The sequence below is a fragment of the Schistocerca nitens genome, chromosome 9, assembly GCF_023898315.1.
Source record: "Schistocerca nitens isolate TAMUIC-IGC-003100 chromosome 9, iqSchNite1.1, whole genome shotgun sequence".
Lineage (NCBI taxonomy): Eukaryota > Metazoa > Arthropoda > Insecta > Orthoptera > Acrididae > Schistocerca > Schistocerca nitens.
In genome coordinates, this window is record NC_064622.1 from 213,880,363 (window position 1) to 213,900,031 (window position 19,669).

Here is a 19,669-nt window from a genome sequence, read left to right on the forward strand (position 1 = left end):
AGACGATCGTAGAGATGCTGGATGTAGTCCTGTGGAACGGCTTGCCATGCCATTTCCACCTGGCGCCTCAGTTGGACCAGCGTTCGTGCTGGACGTGCAGACCGCGTGAGATGACGCTTCATCCAGTCCCAAACATGCTCAATGGGGTACAGATCCGGAGATCTTGCTGGCCAGGGTAGTTGACTTACACCTTCTAGAGCACGTTGGGTGGCACGGGATACATGCGGACGTGCATTGTCCTGTTGGAACAGCAAGTTCCCTTGCCGGTCTAGGAATGGTAGAACGATGGGTTCGATGACGGTTTGGATGTACCGTGCACTATTCAGTGTCCCCTCGACGATCACCAGTGGTGCACGGCCAGTGTAGGAGATCGCTCCCCACACCATGATGCCGGGTGTTGACCCTGTGTGCCTCGGTCGTATGCAGTCCTGATTGTGGCGCTCACCTGCACGGCGCCAAACAAGCATACGACCATCATTGGCACCAAGGCAGAAGTGACTCTCATCGCTGAAGACGACACGTCTCCATTCGTCCCTCCATTCACGCCTGTCGCGACACCACTGGAGGCGGGCTGCACGATGTTGGGGCGTGAGCGGAAGACGGCCTAACGGTGTGCGGGACCGTAGCCCAGCTTCATGGAGACGGTTGCGAATGGTCCTCGCCGATACCCCAGGAGCAACAGTGTCCCTAATTTGCTGGGAAGTGGCGGTGCGGTCCCCTACGGCACTGCGTAGGATCCTACAGTCTTGGCGTGCATCCGTGCGTCGCTGCGGTCCGGTCCCAGGTCGACGGGCACGTGCACCTTCCGCCGACCACTGGCGACAACATCGATGTACTGTGGAGACCTCACGCCCCACGTGTTGAGCAATTCGGCGGTACGTCCACCCGGCCTCCCGCATGCCCACTATACGCCCTCGCTCAAAGTCCGTCAACTGCACATACGGTTCATGTCCACGCTGTTGCGGCATGCTACCAGTGTTAAAGACTGCGATGGAGCTCCGTATGCCACGGCAAACTGGCTGACACTGACGGCGGCGGTGCACAAATGCTGCGCAGCTAGCGCCATTCGACGGCCAACACCGCGGTTCCTGGTGTGTCCGCTGTGCCGTGCGTGTGATCATTGCTTGTACAGCCCTCTCGCAGTGTCCGGAGCAAGTATGGTGGGTCTGACACACCGGTGTCAATGTGTTCTTTTTTCCATTTCCAGGAGTGTATTTTACAACCAAAGGATGAAAAAGTATCTGATCCAAAAATGTTTAGTGTCTCAGATGATGGCATAATGAACCAAGGCTGTGCATCAGTTTCCACTAAACCATACTTTTTGCAAGGTTCTCTGTCAGATGTACCCTTGCAGAACAAATGAGTGTGAAATTGAAATTTGCATAATTACTGTGCTGCTAAGTTTATTGGTGTATGGAATATCAACAATGGATAACAGTTACATTTTTTACCTCATATACGATGACTGATTAACAAATACTAGCGATATTTTTGTGGCATTTTAAACTAAGGAACAAGCGCTACAGTTGAAGTATCTATGATGAAAAGGTATACCAGTATTTGTAAGGCCATGCAAATAAACTGCACTAATTTTTTGTGGGTTAATTTTGAGCAAAAGTAGTATGCATATTTTAAACCATACTTTTATATTTCTGTTCATCTACAATAATATCAGCAATTCAAAGATATACATCAGAAGAATACATGTATACAAGTATTGAAACAAAGGAGTGTTCTTACCTGCAAAATATAGGAATTTTTTGGCTCTATCCAAACTTCTGGTTTCTCTTTCGTCCAAATAATACCCGGAGGGCATTCCCCAGGAGAACATTTCCTCCAATGTGGTTTCATCTTCTGTATAAGTTCCTCAAGCTTAGCCATTGTATACCCTGAACCAACACGTACTAAGGAGTGGAACTCCTCTGGCTCTGCTGTAAACCATGACACAGGTTAGCCATATGTACTAAGAAATGATGTACATACAGCCTGCAAAATGAAACACACACTATGGTTGTGGTAACAATCAGTAGGATACATAATTGTCTAACTATATAATCAGTTCAAAGTCACTGAGAAATATATCACTTATGAACAACAAAGGCAGACGGTAGACGTGATACTGAAATTTATAAATTTAATACCTTTGGGACAGCACACAGTATAATCTTTCCAAGTAGTTCAGCCACTTTTACATCAATAACTACATGCCTTCTATTTCCAAAAAGCATTCCTTGCTCTATTTTCTTTTCTTAGCAACTAAAGTGTTAAATAGACGAATAGTCAACTTCAGCACCTTTGTAATACCTTAATGTTAAACCTACAAGGAAACCACACAGCAATCAGATTTTTGTAATTTTTTTATATTTATGATTCCTGAAGCTGAGAACTGAAATATCAATCTCCCAGAGCAAATTGACATAACTCTCCAAAATTCTCAAGAAAATCAGCTTTCATGTTCTTCAATGGTATTTAATATATTAAATCAAGGTTGTCTTTTTGACATGCTACGTAGCTCTCAGGTAGAATGCTTGCCTGTCTCATTGGTGACCCGGGTTTGATTTCTCGCTGAGGGAAATTTTTAAACAAAGGTTCTACAAGTGTTTCCGCAAAGAGTAAACTACTTAGCGCTGAAAAAAATTATGTTTTTTAACATAAACAAATTTTATTAACAATATTTTTTAATCCTTGAGCGGGCACCCCATTTTTTTATAACATGGTTGGGCATGTGGCATACTTTGCGCACATGTAAATAATTGCTGTCTTTATGTTACCAAGGTAAACATGTATCAGCAGAATCACATTTTAACCTTAGTTTAATGAAATAACAATAAAATAAACTTACATTGTATGAGCTAAATCACTGTTTGATTAAATAATAATAAAATAAACTATCATTATATCACTCTGTTGCCATTACAAGTGTTATTCCACATTAACAACTCACGAGAAGCATTAAATAGTGGAGTTACATCAGATCGTAGCTAACCCCTTATTAGATTGTTAATTATCTTGTAGACAATTGGCTCATTCTAGGATTGTGCTGCTAGCTTAGAATATGGATCATTTTCTTGCATGGACCATAAACTTTTTCTGACTTAGCTCACGGTTTATTTTATCTTAGTGCTGCTCACTTGGACTTATGACAAAACAACTTATCACTGGGTTAGTTGAAGCAATAAAGAAGGAATTGGTATGGGTTCACAATTGTTAAACAACAACGGAATGGTACAAGACAATTTTATTTGTGCACTTTACACATAGGCGTGCCTGCTCGAGGGTTAAAAGATCAGTAATTAATAAATAGTAAATAATTTATATTTGCGATGAAAACTGTATTTTTGTGTGCAATGTAATTAGAAATACAAATCTTTGCATTGTTTACTAAAAAACAATCAGATATGTTTAAATTAGCACGTATCTGATGAATTTTATATTTAAAACAAGTAGGTATTTGAACAGAACAGAAGAAAAGAAAAAATAATGATCGAAAAGACGTTCGAATCAGCAATCCAGCAATTAAGTCTCAAGCACAACCAATTTTTTTTCCCATGTTTTTACGCTTCATGGAAATGCCCCTACAGCATGCACCTTTGTTTAACAAGATTTGCATTGGTCAGGAATTGAACCCAGGTCTCTCACATGGTGGGTGAGCACTGTATCACTGAACTATGCTGTCTGCCACAATTGATCTTTCTTTAGGATAGTAAAGATGCTTTGAAAACTTCAAAGCCAATTTTCTTGAGAGCAACTGAAAGTTGGCTTGAACAGCTTTGGAAACTGATATTTGAATTTGCACTTCATGTACCATAAATATAAAAAATTAAAAAAATACAACTGTCATCTGGACTCCTTGTTAATTGGAGATTACAACCAAGACATAAACCACTGGAAGTGATAAGTCTGTTGTTAGTTTTATGTCTGTTATGACAGGCCAGCTGTTAGTTAAACTATGACAATAGTATCCACCAAAATCACCTCTATGCTCACATGTACTTTCAGCAAGTAATTGAATTCATATCTGCTGCTTTCAGCTATGCTTTCCTCATTTTCTCAGACATAGAAATATTGTTAGCATTTACATTTTATCCTCTATACTTGGGACTACTTCTGAAGTCAATATGGAACTTGCATTGTAATGCCTGGAACATTATTTATAATGCATAACACTATACTAAGAAATGTTGCCACCAATCATACAGAGGAAATCATAAGGTGACAAGATATGATCACATCACATTGGCTCCGTATGATTAATGCTGACCGTCTTAGTGTAGGGTGATGAGTGTCAGAGTCCATCATGAGTACATATGAAAGCGTGTGTGGTTATCTTTGAAACACAGTTTTTCATCACATGGTTAATGCTGATCCTCTTGACGCAGCATGATGAGTTGCAAAGTCGATCATGAATGCGGAAGCTTGTATAGATATGTCTGAAATTTGTTGTTCTGTGTGTGTGTGTGTGTGTGTGTGTGTGTGAGAGAGAGAGAGAGAGAGAGAGAGAGAGAGAATATGTCTTTTGTCTCTACGGATGTAGTGTGGCATGTAGCTTGTGCTGTAGTCATAGACTGAGGTGACAAAGGTCATGGGACAGTGATATGCACATATACTGACAGCAAAAGTATAATGTACACAAGGTGTAAAAGATGAGTGCATTTGCAGAGCTGTCATTTGTATTCAGGTGATTTGTGTGAAAAGATGTCCGACGTGATTATGCCCACGCCACAGGACTTAGCATACTTTGAACACAGAATGCTAATTGGAGTCAGATGCATGGAACATTCAGTTTGAGAAACCACTAGGGAATTCAGTATTAAGAGATTCACAGTGTCAAGAGTGTGCCGAGTATACCAGATTTCAAGTATTACCTCTCACCACAGACAACGCAGTGGTTTACAGTCTTTGTTTAACGACCTGGAGCAGTGGCATTTGCATAGAGTTGTCAGTGCTAATAGACAAGCAACACTGCATGAAATAACTGCAGAAATCAATGTGGGATGTATTACAAATGTATCTATTATGACAGTGTGGAGAAATTTCGCATTGATGGGCTGTGGTAGCAGATGACCAACGCCAGTGCCTTTGCTAACAGCTTCTGCAGTGCCTCTCCTGGGCTCGTGACCATATCGGTTGGACCCTAGATGATATCAGTTGGGCCCTAGATGACATTGGTAAGAGCTGATGTAGGGTTTAAGTGTAGCGAAGACCCCACGAAGCCATGGACCCAAGTTGGCAACAAGGCACTGTGCAAACTTATGGTGGCTCCATAATGGTGTGGGCTGTATTTACATGCAATGGACTGGGTCCTCTGGTCCAAATGAACTCATCATTGACTGGAAATATTTATGTTCAGCTACTTGGAGACCATTTTAGCCATTCGCAGATTTCATGTTCCCAAGAAACGATGGAATTTTTAAGGATGACAATGCACCATGTGATTGGTTTGAAGATCAGTTTGGACAACTTGAACAAAAGATTTAGTCACCCAAATCACCCAACATGAATCCCATGGAACATAATCGAGAGATCAGTTCTTGCACAAAATTCTGTACTGGTAGCACTTTTACAATTATGGATGGTTATAGAGGCAGTATGACTCAATATTTCTGCAAGGGACTTCCAATGACTAGTTCAGTCCGTGCCAAGTCAAGTTGCTGCACTATTGTCAATGGGCAATAGGAGATTCAACATGACATTACAAGGTATACCATGACTTTTGCCACCTCAGTGTAATCATCTTATTGGGGTTGAAAGCTCCTGTTGTTATTTTTCTCATGTTTGCAAATTAAATAGAGGATTTTAAACTCTGTCATCTGATATATTTGTAAGAGTAAGGTTCTGTGCCACCACTGTATTAGGAATTTTGAGGGTATGGGTAAGTACTTGGAAGACTGTTCCACCGAGGGGATGATTGAAGTATTTTCTACTGTCATGCTACAGCATTTACGGAGAGGTGAAAGACGCTAGCTTTACAACGGAGCTACATCAATAAACGGTCATTTCAAGTGACAGTCCACTCAGATATACAATCAATGGTTTTCATTCATCATTCCAACTTCTGTTATCAATGAAGGATTTTCCTATATTACTTTCACTTGTGCATGAAAATAAAACATGCAGATTACATCATATATGAAAATCCACTTGAATGTGATGCAAAGCCTTTCTGTCCACTGATTAACATCAGGGGCATTTGTACAGAGAAAAATTCTGCAAAATTTTGCAATTTTATGATTACTTTCAGTCACTATGTAATCTGAATCAAGCAGGAGAACACAGATGGTTGGCTGCAATTCAAAGTCATACAAAAGTATTTGGTATACACAATAATAATTTGAGAATGTATAACCTGTTGATATTTGTTTTCTGGATCTGTTAGCTTCAAAATTTGATTGGTATGAACTAATGTTGAATTTAATTCTCATTACTTCTAGATCTACATAAATAATCTTCAAACCACTGTGAAGTCAACGGCAGAGGATACTTCTCTCTGTACCATTTATAATAAATGGCTTTTCCCATCCCATGTATATGTAAAGCACAAGATGAATCTTTGCTTAAATGAATCTGTGAGTGATGTAAACAGCTTACCTCATCTTTATGATTCCCACGGGGATTCTTGTATATTCCTAGATTTAACATTTAAAGTTGTTCCTTGAACATTGTGTAGAGGACAAGGGGTTATTTTTAGGAAATATGGTGCGAAATTGTGTGTTTCAGTACACGATGCGCCAGCCTCACGGCAGACAGCAGACAAAGGATGGCCAGCGCGTTAGGCAGGTGGCACAGTTTTGCAACGAGTGTCAGTATGTGTGTACGTGCGCAGCAGCAATCAACAGCCAGAAGGCAGCATTAGCAGAATTACGCAGGCGCGGGCCGCATGTGGCGCCTGCATTAGCCAACTCATCGAGAACATTCTATTAAACACGGCGCTGCATAACTGGCAGATTCAGCAGCGGTCTGCACTATTTAAGGGCGTCAGAGGTGGGCGTCAGCATTTGGTTTGACCGATTGGGCACTGTTATGTCGTCATCATCAGTGACGCTGTCCCCGAGGACCAGCCAACGGAGGGCATTGTCCAATGCTGCACCGGCGACTCCCGGCGTCATCACGAGCCACAGTGTCTGCAGGAGGCGCGCTGCACCAGGCCTCGTGCTGCTAACCTCCTACCCTCTGCACAGCCGCTGACTGAGGACGGTGTCACGTTCCCTGGGCTGCGTGCATCAGCACGTCTCCACCACGACATGAGCGGTGGGGCTGAGCTACCGGAAAATGTATTGGAAGAGCCAACAATAAAGAGGAAGATTGCTAAAAACAGCTACCTTCGTCTACCCAGCCATGCCCTACAACCCCGACCAGGTCACCCGCTCCGGTCATCCTATTACAAGTGGTGTCAGTCAGGCAACCTGCGCATCACACACTCCTGTTACAATTGGTGACAGTAGTGGTCTTCTCCATGGATTTGGAGGAAATTGTGGCTGGTAATTGATGAGGATATGTGGCACCTGAGAAGGGCAGAAGGGCAACAATGGATTAGCAACTCCTGCAACATGACAAGTGCCAATTTTTCATTTGGTGGTTTGTCTGAACCTGTAGCATAGTCCGTCTTCCCTTCCTGTTCTTCTTTCTGGGCTTACTGTAGTCTTGATTCGATAGCTGGTAGTGATGGAGCAGTCTGTGTCAGCCGAGGTGGCTATTCAGCAGCTACTTGAGCGAGTGTCGGAATTAGAGATAGAGCTTGGTCGGTCTAAAGAAGCAAGCAAGGAACGGTTTCCAGTTAATGCAGTAATTCTTGACACTAATGCTGCGTCTTTGGTCACCCCTTTCTTGGGAAAAGCTGGGGAGGATGTTATGAATTTTTTGAGAACCTTAGCACGGCCACTCAATTGGGAAATTGGTGTGCAGAAACACTTTTGCGTGTGGCTAAGTTGAAAGTAACTGGGGATGCCAGAGCATACGTTACATGCCATGAAGAATTAAGGGATGCTCGGACATTTCAAGTATTCAAAAAAGGGTTGCTGGAAAGGTATCAGAGGAAAAATATGTCTAAATATTATCGGGAACAATTGAATAGAATGTATCAAAGGAATGAATTCAGAGAGAGCCCTAATGTTTTGGTTTGCAATAGTGTGTACATAACAAATATGTTCAAATAGTGTTGGTCATTTTTAGTGTGTTACTTGTCTGAATCATTGTCTGTTGGCTTCTCATTGCTTGGCCAGTCATAATGCACTTAGTGTGCTGCTAGTTCTTGGTTTTTGGTAGTAACATTTAGTAAAGCTGCATTTTCGAGAATGCATGGTATCTGAAAATGGCTCAACAGTCATGTATGATTGTGAGTATGGAGAAAAGACATGAAAGATGTCATCATGCCTGCAACAAAACATGTAAGTTGCTGCATGACATTGTTAACATTGGAAAATGGATGAGAACGTCAGCTCAAATCTACATTTACATCTACATCCATACTCCGCAATCCACCTGACGGTGTGTGGCGGGGGGGGGGGGGGGGGGTAACATATGAGGCACAATATAAAATAGAATAGTGTAGCTTGTAGCCTATGCAGATGACGTGGATATTATAGCAAGAACAAAAATAGCTACTAAAGAAACGTTTAAGTCGCTGATGACAGCAGCAATAAACGTAGGACTGGTAGTAAATGATTTTAATTTCGTTTTAGATCCTGTTGTGATTCTTGCTTTATTTTAGATGGGAGCTTGTTGAGTACCACTTACACCATTATACATAAATCAACTCTCAATTCTACATGAGTATAAAAAGTGTACATGAAAATTCTTTTTGTTTCTTGGATTCCAATTATGTATTTCAGAGGTAACCTGCAACTGATTTTACTGTCATAAAAAAGTAATTTAGGAGTAAAAATATTGGGAAACAGGGGTAAGAATTCCAAGATCTTTAAAACAGATTCTTCAAGATGTGTGGTTATTTACTTTACACAATTTTCTAATTGTATTCCACAAGACATCATGTGGCAGAGTGATGTTGTTGTTGTTGTTGTTGTTATTCTTCTTCTTGTTCTTCTTCTTCTTCTCCTCCTCCTCCTCCTCATTCTTTCTTTTCTTAATGTTCACTTGTACTTCCACACTCAGCTAATCAAAATTCTCCTCATTAAAACCAGGTGTCACAAAGTAACTTCCAGTGTATAGTGTTCAGTTACAGTTGCTGTTGTTTCTGCCAGCTGAAACAATATAGGAAAATAGCCTTACCTTGTTCACCTGGCAGCTCTGCTTCTACAGCATGCTTAGCCAAACATGAATATCATGCCTTCTGCATAAAATCACTGAAAACATATTTGATCAGTTTATCTGCTTGATTGAAACAGAAAAATGCAGTCATGTTGTTTGACTTTTAATTAACTTTTCTCATTGTTTTTAATTATAAGTGCCTTCAAGATATCACACTCTGCACTCTCGTTATTATTCATCGATTACTTTAGCACTTCTATGAGGAAATCATAAGAGATTTTCCTAACCACAAACAAATTATAGACCAGAAATGTTTGTTTTGTCTTTGATGATGCTCATCCAAGACACACAGCTTAATAATGATGCTGATATACAAAGCTAAAATCAATCAGTTCTGCTATATGTGTGATGCAAAATTTTCTCTTGAGAAGCAGTATATTCTCAAATGATTCAAATGGCTCTGAGCACTATGGGACTCAACTTCTACGGTCATTAGTCCCCTAGAACTTAGAACTAGTTAAACCTAATTAACCTAAGGACATCACACACATCCATGCCCTAGGCAGGATTCGAACCTGCGACCGTAGCGGTCTCGCGGTTCCAGACTGCAGCGCCCAGAACCGCACGGCCACTTCGGCCGGCTAGTATATTCTCCAAATGTATGTTAAAGTCAAGGTTGCAATGTAAAACAAGCCACTGTTCTATCCATCCCCGTTCCACACACTTGTGACACACGGTTCCAAAACGTCTGAACAGTACAACTATACTTGTTTGCATTGAAACTGTTGGCTTACAATAATGTAAAAATGTAAAATAAAATCACTGATGAAAGAAAAGGTACTCATCTAAGGTTAGACACCTTCCTTGCCACACGGTACCCTAATATATATTTTGCAGAAACAACAGCTTCTCTCCTCATTCAACATTAACTCTTCACATCAAACTCCATCCACTGACTGTTACACAATTGATGCCAGCAACAGTACTTCTCATGTGTATTCAGTGATTTCAACTGGTGGGTTGAAACCACAGGCCCATCTGTCTTTCTAACTTGAACAAGCTCTATTTGGCAACATATAAATATACACGATTTCTGAAAGCATTCTTGTTTCTGCCACTAAACTAGCCCCCAGATGCAGCCAAAAACTTTCGGCAAACCATCAGCTCATTAGTATGGGTGTTCCCCAGTCTTGACATTAGAGGAAGCTTTAGTCAGCCAAAAATAGGTTGACATGATTAGAGTTTTGTAAGTGATGGGCATGATATGACATTCTGAGAAACAATCTTGAATGTCTGCTATGAATACTATCCAGAACACACAGTTTGGAAGCCCACTTGTGATCAATAGACCTGATCTCTTGTAGCAATGCCAATGAAGCAGTTGTAACAATAATGATTATCTAAGTATAAAGCGCAACCAAAAGAAGAAGAAAAATGTATATATGAGGGTCAACCACAAAGTAAGTTCCATTTCTATTTATATCTGCGGCAGTGCTATGATCACAGTTCTGCGCATGTGTGGCAGTTGCTCTGACTCAAGGAGAAGACATGTATGCCATTTTCAGATTGCTGCTGCCGACATGTGCTTTGTAGTGCTTCTTTATAATGTCAGCCATAATTGAAAATGCTGCCGTGTGGCGCAATTTCTCAATGGTCTCACAGTAACCACGTGCATTGATTGTTTGGCCTTGTGGTAAGAAATAAATCAGCAAAATGCCTTTTCTGTCCCAAAAAATGGTGCACATCACTTTTCGAGGAGTCAAGATTTGCTTAGGCTTAGCCTTAGTTGGGGATGAAGTGTGCCTTTATTCCACTGATTGCCATTTTGTTTCAGGGGTGTCGTACAATACCCAAGTTTCATCCCCCGTGACTATCTGAGAAAGAAAACTTACAGTTGTGCTTAATCTTCTCTTCAATTGTGTGAACCAGTTCATCAGTAACCAAACAGACAGGCGTCCGCTTCATTCTTCCTCATGCACTAGATCATGTCGTTCATTGAACAGTCTGGCCCATCTTCTAACCATTGAATCACTCATAGCATTTTGTCCATAAACCTCGCAGACATGCTGATGAATTTACTTTGGTTTAACTTTCTTTGCATTTAGCAAACGAATCACAGATCTGATTTCACATGTGATGGCATTTTCAATTACAGCTGACATTATAAAGAAGCACTACAAAGCACACATCGGCAGCAGTGATCTGAAAATGGCGTACATGTCTTCTCCTTGAGTCAGAGTAACTGCCGCACATGCTCAGAACTGCGGTCTTAGTGCTGCCACAGATAGAAATAGAAACGGAACTTACTTTGTGGACAACCCTCATATCAGCAAACTAGATAAAGAAACAGAAGTGTCATATCTCAAGAAGGAACTTCAAACATTTAGCTCTGAACAGGAGCACCTAGAGGAACTACTGCTATAGTTTAGAAGAATAGTTGATCAAGCATTCGGACATTTACCTAATAGGGAAGCTATTGATGAGGGGGATGTTCCATGGCATACAGTCACTGTAAAGAAATTTATAAAGAACCATTGACTAACACATAATAGATGTAAAACAAAGGATATGAGTATAGATAGAGATCGAATGCTCTCAAGTACACATGGTAAGGACGCTATTAGTGAAAGAATGTGTCGTGAGTGGTTTCAATGCTACAAGAACAGTGATTTTAACGTCATAGACCAGCACAGTGGTGGAAGAGAAAATGTTTTCGAAGATGCAGAATTGGAGACATTGCTGAGTGAAGACTCACGTCAAACTCACGAAGAATTGGTACAGTTATTGGGAGTGACACAGCAAGCCATTTCATAATGTCTCAAGGTTATGGGCATGATTCAGAAAGAAGGAACTTAGGTCCCATGTGAGCTGAAACCAAGATATGTTGAACGGCGTTTGTGTGTTTGTGAACAGTTACTTCAGAGGCAAAAATGGAAGGGATTTCTGCTCTCGCACTGTGACCGGGGATGAAAAATGGGTTCATTACAATAACCCTAAATGCAAAAAATCATGGGGATATCCCGGCCATGCTTCCACATTGATGGCCAAACCGAATATTCATGGCTCCAAGATCATGCTCTGCATTTGGTGGGACCAGCTCGGCGTCGTGTACTATGAGGTATTAAAACCAAGTGAAAAAATCACAGGTGCTCGTCATCAAACACAATTATGCATTTGATGAGAGCATTAAAAGACAAATGGCCACAGTACAGTGAGAGGCACAATTAAGTGATTTTGCAGCACAACAACGCTCGACCCCACATTGCAAACGAGGTCAAAACATACTTGGAAATGTTAAAATGTGAAGTTCTACCCCACCACCCGTATTCTCCAGACATTTTTCCCTCTGACTATCACCTGTTTAGATCAATGGCGCATGGCCTGGCTGTCCAACACTTCTGATCTCATGAAGAAGTCACAAATTCGATCGATTCATGGACTGCTTCAAAAGATGAACAATTTTTTCAATGATGGATTCGTACACTGCTCGAAAGATGGGAGAAAGTAATGGCCAGTGATGAAAAATACTTTGAATGATACACTTGTAACCAAATTGTGTCATTAAAGCCATAAATTTTGGGGAAAAAATGGTGGAAGCAAAGTTGTACACCTTGTATATTGAAAGGCCTCTCAAGAAACCCAAGGAAATTCTGATCATATGTCAAGTTAACACATAAACATAAAACGAAGTTAATTTCCAGATGCTCACAGATGACACAGGCACATAAAGAACAAGCAGAAACATGAGTATTATCCCAAGTTAATTATCACGCAACTGGAAAGATGGTTGATACAGATGAACAACACCTGAAATTGTTGAAATAGAACATAGCTCCAGGGTCTGTTAGAATCTGTACCAGATTCGATACAGACTTTGCAGCTGAGTAAGACCTCTTTTATCAATAACACTCAATAAACCTTTCAAAACAATAAACTGTGCCCAAAAGTCGGGAAAGTGACACACCAACCTACAAAGGTGGTAGCAGAAGTGATCCACAATGCTACTACTATTACTACTCTTGCTGCTGCTGCTGCTGCTGCTGCTGCTGCTGCTACTACTACTACTCCTGCTACTACTAGTACTACACCATCCATGTCTTTTAAAATCTTATAACATATTCTGAATTGAATTAAAATGTGATATCCCAAACACAATTACCTCCCCGTGCCAACCAGCAAGGATACCAAAAACACTGTTGATGCAAAACCCAAATTACATCCTTCTCACATGACGTCTTGAAAGTCAAGTATGAAGGCAGTTGGATAGGTGCATTATATCTTGACTTCTAAAAAGAATTTGATTTGGAACTACATCAACCATATTAACTCAAGTATTATCAATATGCAGTGTCAAAGAAAATCTGTGACCAGATTGAGATTTTTTTGGTAGGGAGAATGCAGAATGTTATCTTGGAAGGAGAGTCACAGACAGATGTAAAAGTAATTACCTGCATAATTCAAGTAATTATGTATCTGTTCATGCAGTATGTTAATTTCTTCATATACAATGTTAATAGTAACTTCAGACTTTTAAAAGATGATAGTTATCTATACTAATGTACTATCAGAAAACTGTTGCACAAATATATAAACATATCATTATAAGATTTCAAAAGGCAAAGACTGTCAGAAATGTAAAATTGTGCATTTCACATAATTAATAAAATGTCATATCCTAAGACAACAACAATGAGTAACAAGTGGAATCAGCAAACCCATAACAATACCTCAGTGAAATTAGTTTCATTGATATGAAATTGAATTATAACTTAGGCTCAGCCACAAAGCAATTAGCAGACTGGTTCATTGGTAGGATACTGGGAAACTGCTATCAGTGTGCAAGGAAGACTGCTTACAAAACTCTTCTGTGAATCATCCTAGAATATTGCTCAAATGTATGGGATCATTGTCAAATAAGACTACAGGGAGTATCAAACATATACAAATAACAGCAGTATGAATTATCTCAGGTTTGTTTGATCCATAGGAGAGGATTGCAGAGATGGTGAAGAACCCGATCCAGCCAATACTTGAAAATAGAGGCCATCCTGTGAAAGCCTATTTATAAAATTTCAGAAACCAGTAATAAGTGAGGAACCTACAAAACCTGCTACAACCACTCCCATAGGGACCATGAAGACAGTAACAGAATAATTACAGCGCAAACAGAGGCATTTAAAAAAAAATCATTCTTCTCACACTTCCTACACAAATGGATCAGGCTTCTGCCACGCCCTTCAAAATGGTTTGTACAGTATGGTCAGACTGGATGGTTTTGGCAATGATCCATGCAGTTAGTCTCCTACCAGAAGCGCTCAGATGAAAAGCACACTGAATATGACATGAATGCGTAAAAAGGTGATGCATTAATCATATCTATATGTAAATGTCACTCTACCTCGAATATATTCTGTAAAATGTTTCACCCAGGACTTACAAAACTGCTCAAAATGTGATGCAATATTTACACCAATATGAGGAACATTCTCAGCAATGTTCCCAATGGCATTACACTTGTATTATTAAGGTTACAGTCCAAAGTATTGGGTGCATACCCTACTGTTATTACACAATCTTCTTTTCCAAGATCTTTTGCCAGAAAGCCTTAATCACAAGTGGCAATGCTGAGACCTGTACTTTGCTTAAAACTTCTAGTTACCCTGTAATCATTTCCCAAAGAGTTCTGTAACAGTTCTGATGGTGCCCTTCTATAATAACCACCTATCATTAAGACCTTTCTGATCACCTAAAAACTTTTCTTCCAACTCTTAGCTAGTACCTTATCCTCTGTAGTGTTAGACTACTTATGAAATTCTTGCGTTGTATGGATACTTCCTCATTCTCCAAAGTGTTGAAGCTATTGGAGGTTCTTTGAGTGAAGCATCTCCTGGATCTTTCCACTGATATGGGAGGCTTGACAGTAATCCAGTATTCTGGCCTGATCCTAAAATTCCTACTGCAGACTGCAGCTCACAAAACTGCTCCTCTTGAACTACTGCCAAATCAGCTTGAAGTTTCAAGATTGGTAGCTGTTTTTCCAGTACAGGAGAGCAGTAGTAATTATTGCTGCATCTCCATAAATGGCCACTATCATTCCTCATGTAGGTTGTAATACTACAATGCTGACATTTCTCACAGTGGTGGCTATTACTAACACTTCTGTGGTAGTTTACACACTTGTGTTTTGATAGTAAGACAAAATGAAAATAATCCAGGAGTAAAGGCAATAACCCACCAAATAGTAGAGGCATTGGTTCCTTGAGGGGCACACTAAAAAGAATGAAAACTCTGCTAGCTTTCAGATAAATCCTATTTCAAAATAGAGCGTGTGTGCGTACACACACACACCCACCCACACACGCACACACACACTAAACTGCACATCTAAATTGTGCTGGCTGAAAACACAATGCTGGTCGCATGATGGTCGCATCCGTTCTGGCGACATCACGCTGAACGCACATTGGAAGCGTGTATTCGTCATCACCATACTGGGCGTATCACCCAGCATGATGGTATAGGGTGCCATTGGCTACACGTCTCGGTCACCTCTTGTTCGCATTGACGGCACTTTGAACAGTGCACGTTACATTTCAGATGTGTTGCGACCAGTGGCTCTACCCTTCATTTGATCCCTATGAAACCCTACATTTCAGCAGGATAATGCACGACCGCAACTTGCAGGTCCTGTACGGGCCTTTCTGGGTACAGAAAATGTTCGACTGCTGTCCTGGCCAGCACATTCTCCAGATTTCTCACCAATTGAAAACGTCTGGTCAATGGTGGCCGAGCAACTGCCTCGTCACAATACGCCAGTCACTACTCTTGATGAACTGTGGTATCGTGTTGAAGCTGCATGGACAGCTGTACCTGTACACGCCATCCAAGCTCTGTTTGATTCAATGCCCAGGCGTATCAAGGCCGTTATTACAGCCAGAGGTGGTTGTTCTGGGTACTGATTTCTCAGGATCTATGCACCCAAATTGTGTGAAAATGTAATCACATGTCAGTTCTAGTATATTTGTCCAATGAATACCCATTTATCATCTGCATTTCTTCTTGGTGTAGCAATTTTAATGGCCAGTTGTGTGCCTAAGTCAACCGTAAGCTGAAATAACAATTAAGTAACCATACATACCTCCATCTTTTGAAACAGCTGCAGCCAAAAGAAAGTGACTAATGATTCCTCTTCTTCGCCCATCACCATAGTAACCACCAATAATTATGGCATCCACTTGATCCATTAAACCTCCTGTATACTGTAAAGCAACAATGTCCCTTGGTTCATATCCAAAAGTAATTTCTTTTTGTAACATTATTGAACAGTATGTTAACAATGTGATTAGGACAGATCACCATGGATGTACAGATAAAACTTTGAGAAGCAGATAGACCCATGAAAATATAGGGAAAATTGCTGCTCAATTTAGAATTTCTGTTCCTCTTCAGATCATGTGGGTGGGAACACAAGACACACATGCAACCCCCTTCCCCCCCCCCCCCCCCCTCCCTCCTTAGAACCTTACAACACAGGCACAGACCATGTCAGAGGAGGAGGAGGAGGAGGAGATTGGTGGTATGTATGGGCACAAACAGTGAGATCATCAGTGCCCTTGCTAAACAAATTGGAGACAAATATGGCAATACTGTTTAAAAATTATGTCCCAAAAGGTAAAATATGAAATATAAATCTCGCGTAACCCACTCCACTCTCATTAACTCATACACACATTTTCACACAGAACAACAAAATACGTAAGACTCATTTCTTTTGTAAAACCCATTGTTAATACACACGGACTATTACCACAAAATAGTTAACATAATATGACATGGAACAGTGAATGACTGATCTTTGGGAAATAATAGGATGAACCAGCCGCCCTGAAAACACCTTAAAATCTTCAAACTAACTACCAAAGTTGAAAGTCAGTCATTATGTAGTAGCTTAAAACACAAATCACATGTGAGTCTTTATTTCCCACAATAGTGTGCAGTTAAGCTGGTAAGCCAGTTTCTCTCCTTATATCTTGATATAAAATACATTCTGTTAAAATGTGGCTTACAGACATCTGTACACAATAAGCACTGCACATTAGTAGGGCCTCTCACCAGAGGAGAAATCGATGTGCTGGAGAAGTGTCCTATCTGGAGGTGCATTAAAAATACTTCCTCCCAGCCATGCTGCCAGAATGAAGAATGCCTCAGTCATTTGTCTGTTTTACCAACAATAGCTTGTTGAGCTTTATCCCTAGTCCAAAGAGATGCACGATTATATGTCTCAATAGTGAGGCAGCTGAGTGCGTGGTGTCAGCACACTGCGAAACTGTATTTTCCACACAGACATCTGTACCTATTTCAGCTGTTGCTTCACTACCCTAAATTCCAACATGCTGTAGAACCCATGTTTGTGGCCCACTTCCAATTTGTCCATTTCCTTTTGCAGTTGCGAATAGTTCATCAGAAGAATGATGGTTAGTAAGCCTCCTTACGAGTTCAAACCTCTCTAATTTTATACTTCACGGTGTTTTCTCAAGATTTATGTAGAAGGAAGCAACTTATTGGTTGACTCTTCTACAAATCTATGGTCTCGGAATTTTAACAGTAAATCACACCATGATGCAGAATGCCTCTCTTGAATCACCTGCCACTGGTGTTTGCTGAGCATCTCTCTGACACTTCTTCACTATCTAAACAAACCTTTAATGATACAAGCTGCTCTCGTTTTGATCTTTCTTATTTCCTCTATCAATCCTACCTAGTACAGATCTCAGACTGACAAAAAATATTCAAGTGTTGACTGAATGAGGGCTTTGTACGCTACCTCCTTTGTGGGTGGACTATACTTCCTGAGGATTCTTTCAATGAAGTTCAGTCTGATATGTGCCTTATCCTTTATGTGATTGTTCAACTTTAAACTGCCCTGTATTCATACTCATAGATATTTTGTGGATGTGACTGCTTCCAGTACTTGTTCATCACTTGTGTAATAATATGCCCTTCTGTCTATTTATGTGAAAGACAGTGCACCTGTTTATAGTGAAGGTCAACAGTCAATCCCCGCACCAAGCATCAATCTTCTGCAGGTCTTTCTGCATTCTGGTACAATTTTCTAGCATTGCAGCTTCTCCGAATATCATCCGTAAAGGTCCGAACAAGCACAAGGGGTCAGATTGGTTCTCATTGGGAACTCCAGTGTTAAGCTAGTGATGAAGCCCTTTAGGGAAATAGTGGGAAAGAAGGACAGTGTCCACTCTGACAAACTGCCTGTTAGCTTCTGTCTCAGGTTCTTTGGCCGATGTTTGTCTGATGATTTTTCTACCATTTTGCCAGTATGAGTGGCTAGCATTGTCAAGAGTTTCACCCTCCGTTGCTGGTGGTGGACTGGAGCCATGCTCACGGCTGCAGAATATGTGTACCTGACACGGCAACGTCAAGTGCTTCTCTGCAGTCATTTCCAGTGCGGTTCTCCAATTGCTACTTGCAATGTTTGTTCACTGCAGTACGGGGATCCATTTACTTTGAGGCTTTCTTCCTTCTTGCTGCAGTTATTCTTGTTTTTGTGTATTTATATATAACTACACTCCGGGAAATTGAAATAAGAACACCGTGAATTCATTGTCCCAGGAAGGGGAAACTTTATTGACACATTCCTGGGGTCAGATACATCACATGATCACACTGGCAGAACCACAGGCACATAGACACAGGCAACAGAGCATGCACAATGTCGGCACTAGTACAGTGTATATGCACCTTTCGCAGCAATGCAGGCTGCTATTCTCCCATGGAGACGATCGTAGAGATGCTGGATGTAGTCCTGTGGAACGGCTTGCCATGCCATTTCCACCTGGCGCCTCAGTTGGACCAGCGTTCGTGCTGGACGTGCAGACCGCGTGAGACGACGCTTCATCCAGTCCCAAACATGCTCAATGGGGTACAGATCCGGAGATCTTGCTGGCCAGGGTAGTTGACTTACACTTTCTAGAGCACGTTGGGTGGCACGGGATACATGCGGACGTGCATTGTCCTGTTGGAACAGCAAGTTCCCTTGCCGGTCTAGGAATGGTAGAACGATGGGTTCGATGATGGTTTGGATGTACCGTGCACTATTCAGTGTCCCCTCGACGATCACCAGTGGTGTACGGCCAGTGTAGGAGATCGCTCCCCACACCATGATGCCGGGTGTTGGCCCTGTGTGCCTCGGTGGTATGCAGTCCTGATTGTGGCACTCACCTGCACGGCACCAAACACGCATACGACCATCATTGGCACCAAGGCAGAAGCGACTCTCATCGCTGAAGACGACACGTCTCCATTCGTCCCTCCATTCACGCCTGTCGCGACACCACTGGAGGCGGGCTGCACGATGTTGGGGCGTGAGCGGAAGACGGCCTAACGGTGTGCGGGACCGTAGCCCAGCTTCATGGAGATGGTTGCGAATGGTCCTCGCCGATACCCCAGG

General features: G+C 41.4%; 1 protein-coding gene across 6 annotated transcripts in view; it reads right to left on the reverse strand.

Annotated features, from left to right (window-relative positions):
* Positions 1-19,669, reverse strand: part of LOC126202989 (DNA ligase 4) — a 291,615-nt gene that overhangs the window by 60,731 nt on the left and 211,215 nt on the right. For 3 of the 6 annotated variants that reach the window (XM_049937182.1, XM_049937184.1, XM_049937185.1), the window contains exons 9-10: positions 16,343-16,463; positions 1,741-1,931 (exon numbers count right to left, since the gene is read on the reverse strand). In XM_049937182.1, the coding sequence (XP_049793139.1) occupies positions 1,741-1,931; positions 16,343-16,463 (312 nt within the window). The remainder of the gene's footprint in view (positions 1-1,740; positions 1,932-16,342; positions 16,464-19,669) is intronic. The other 3 variants (XM_049937183.1, XM_049937187.1, XM_049937186.1) reach the window with 3 other exon arrangements.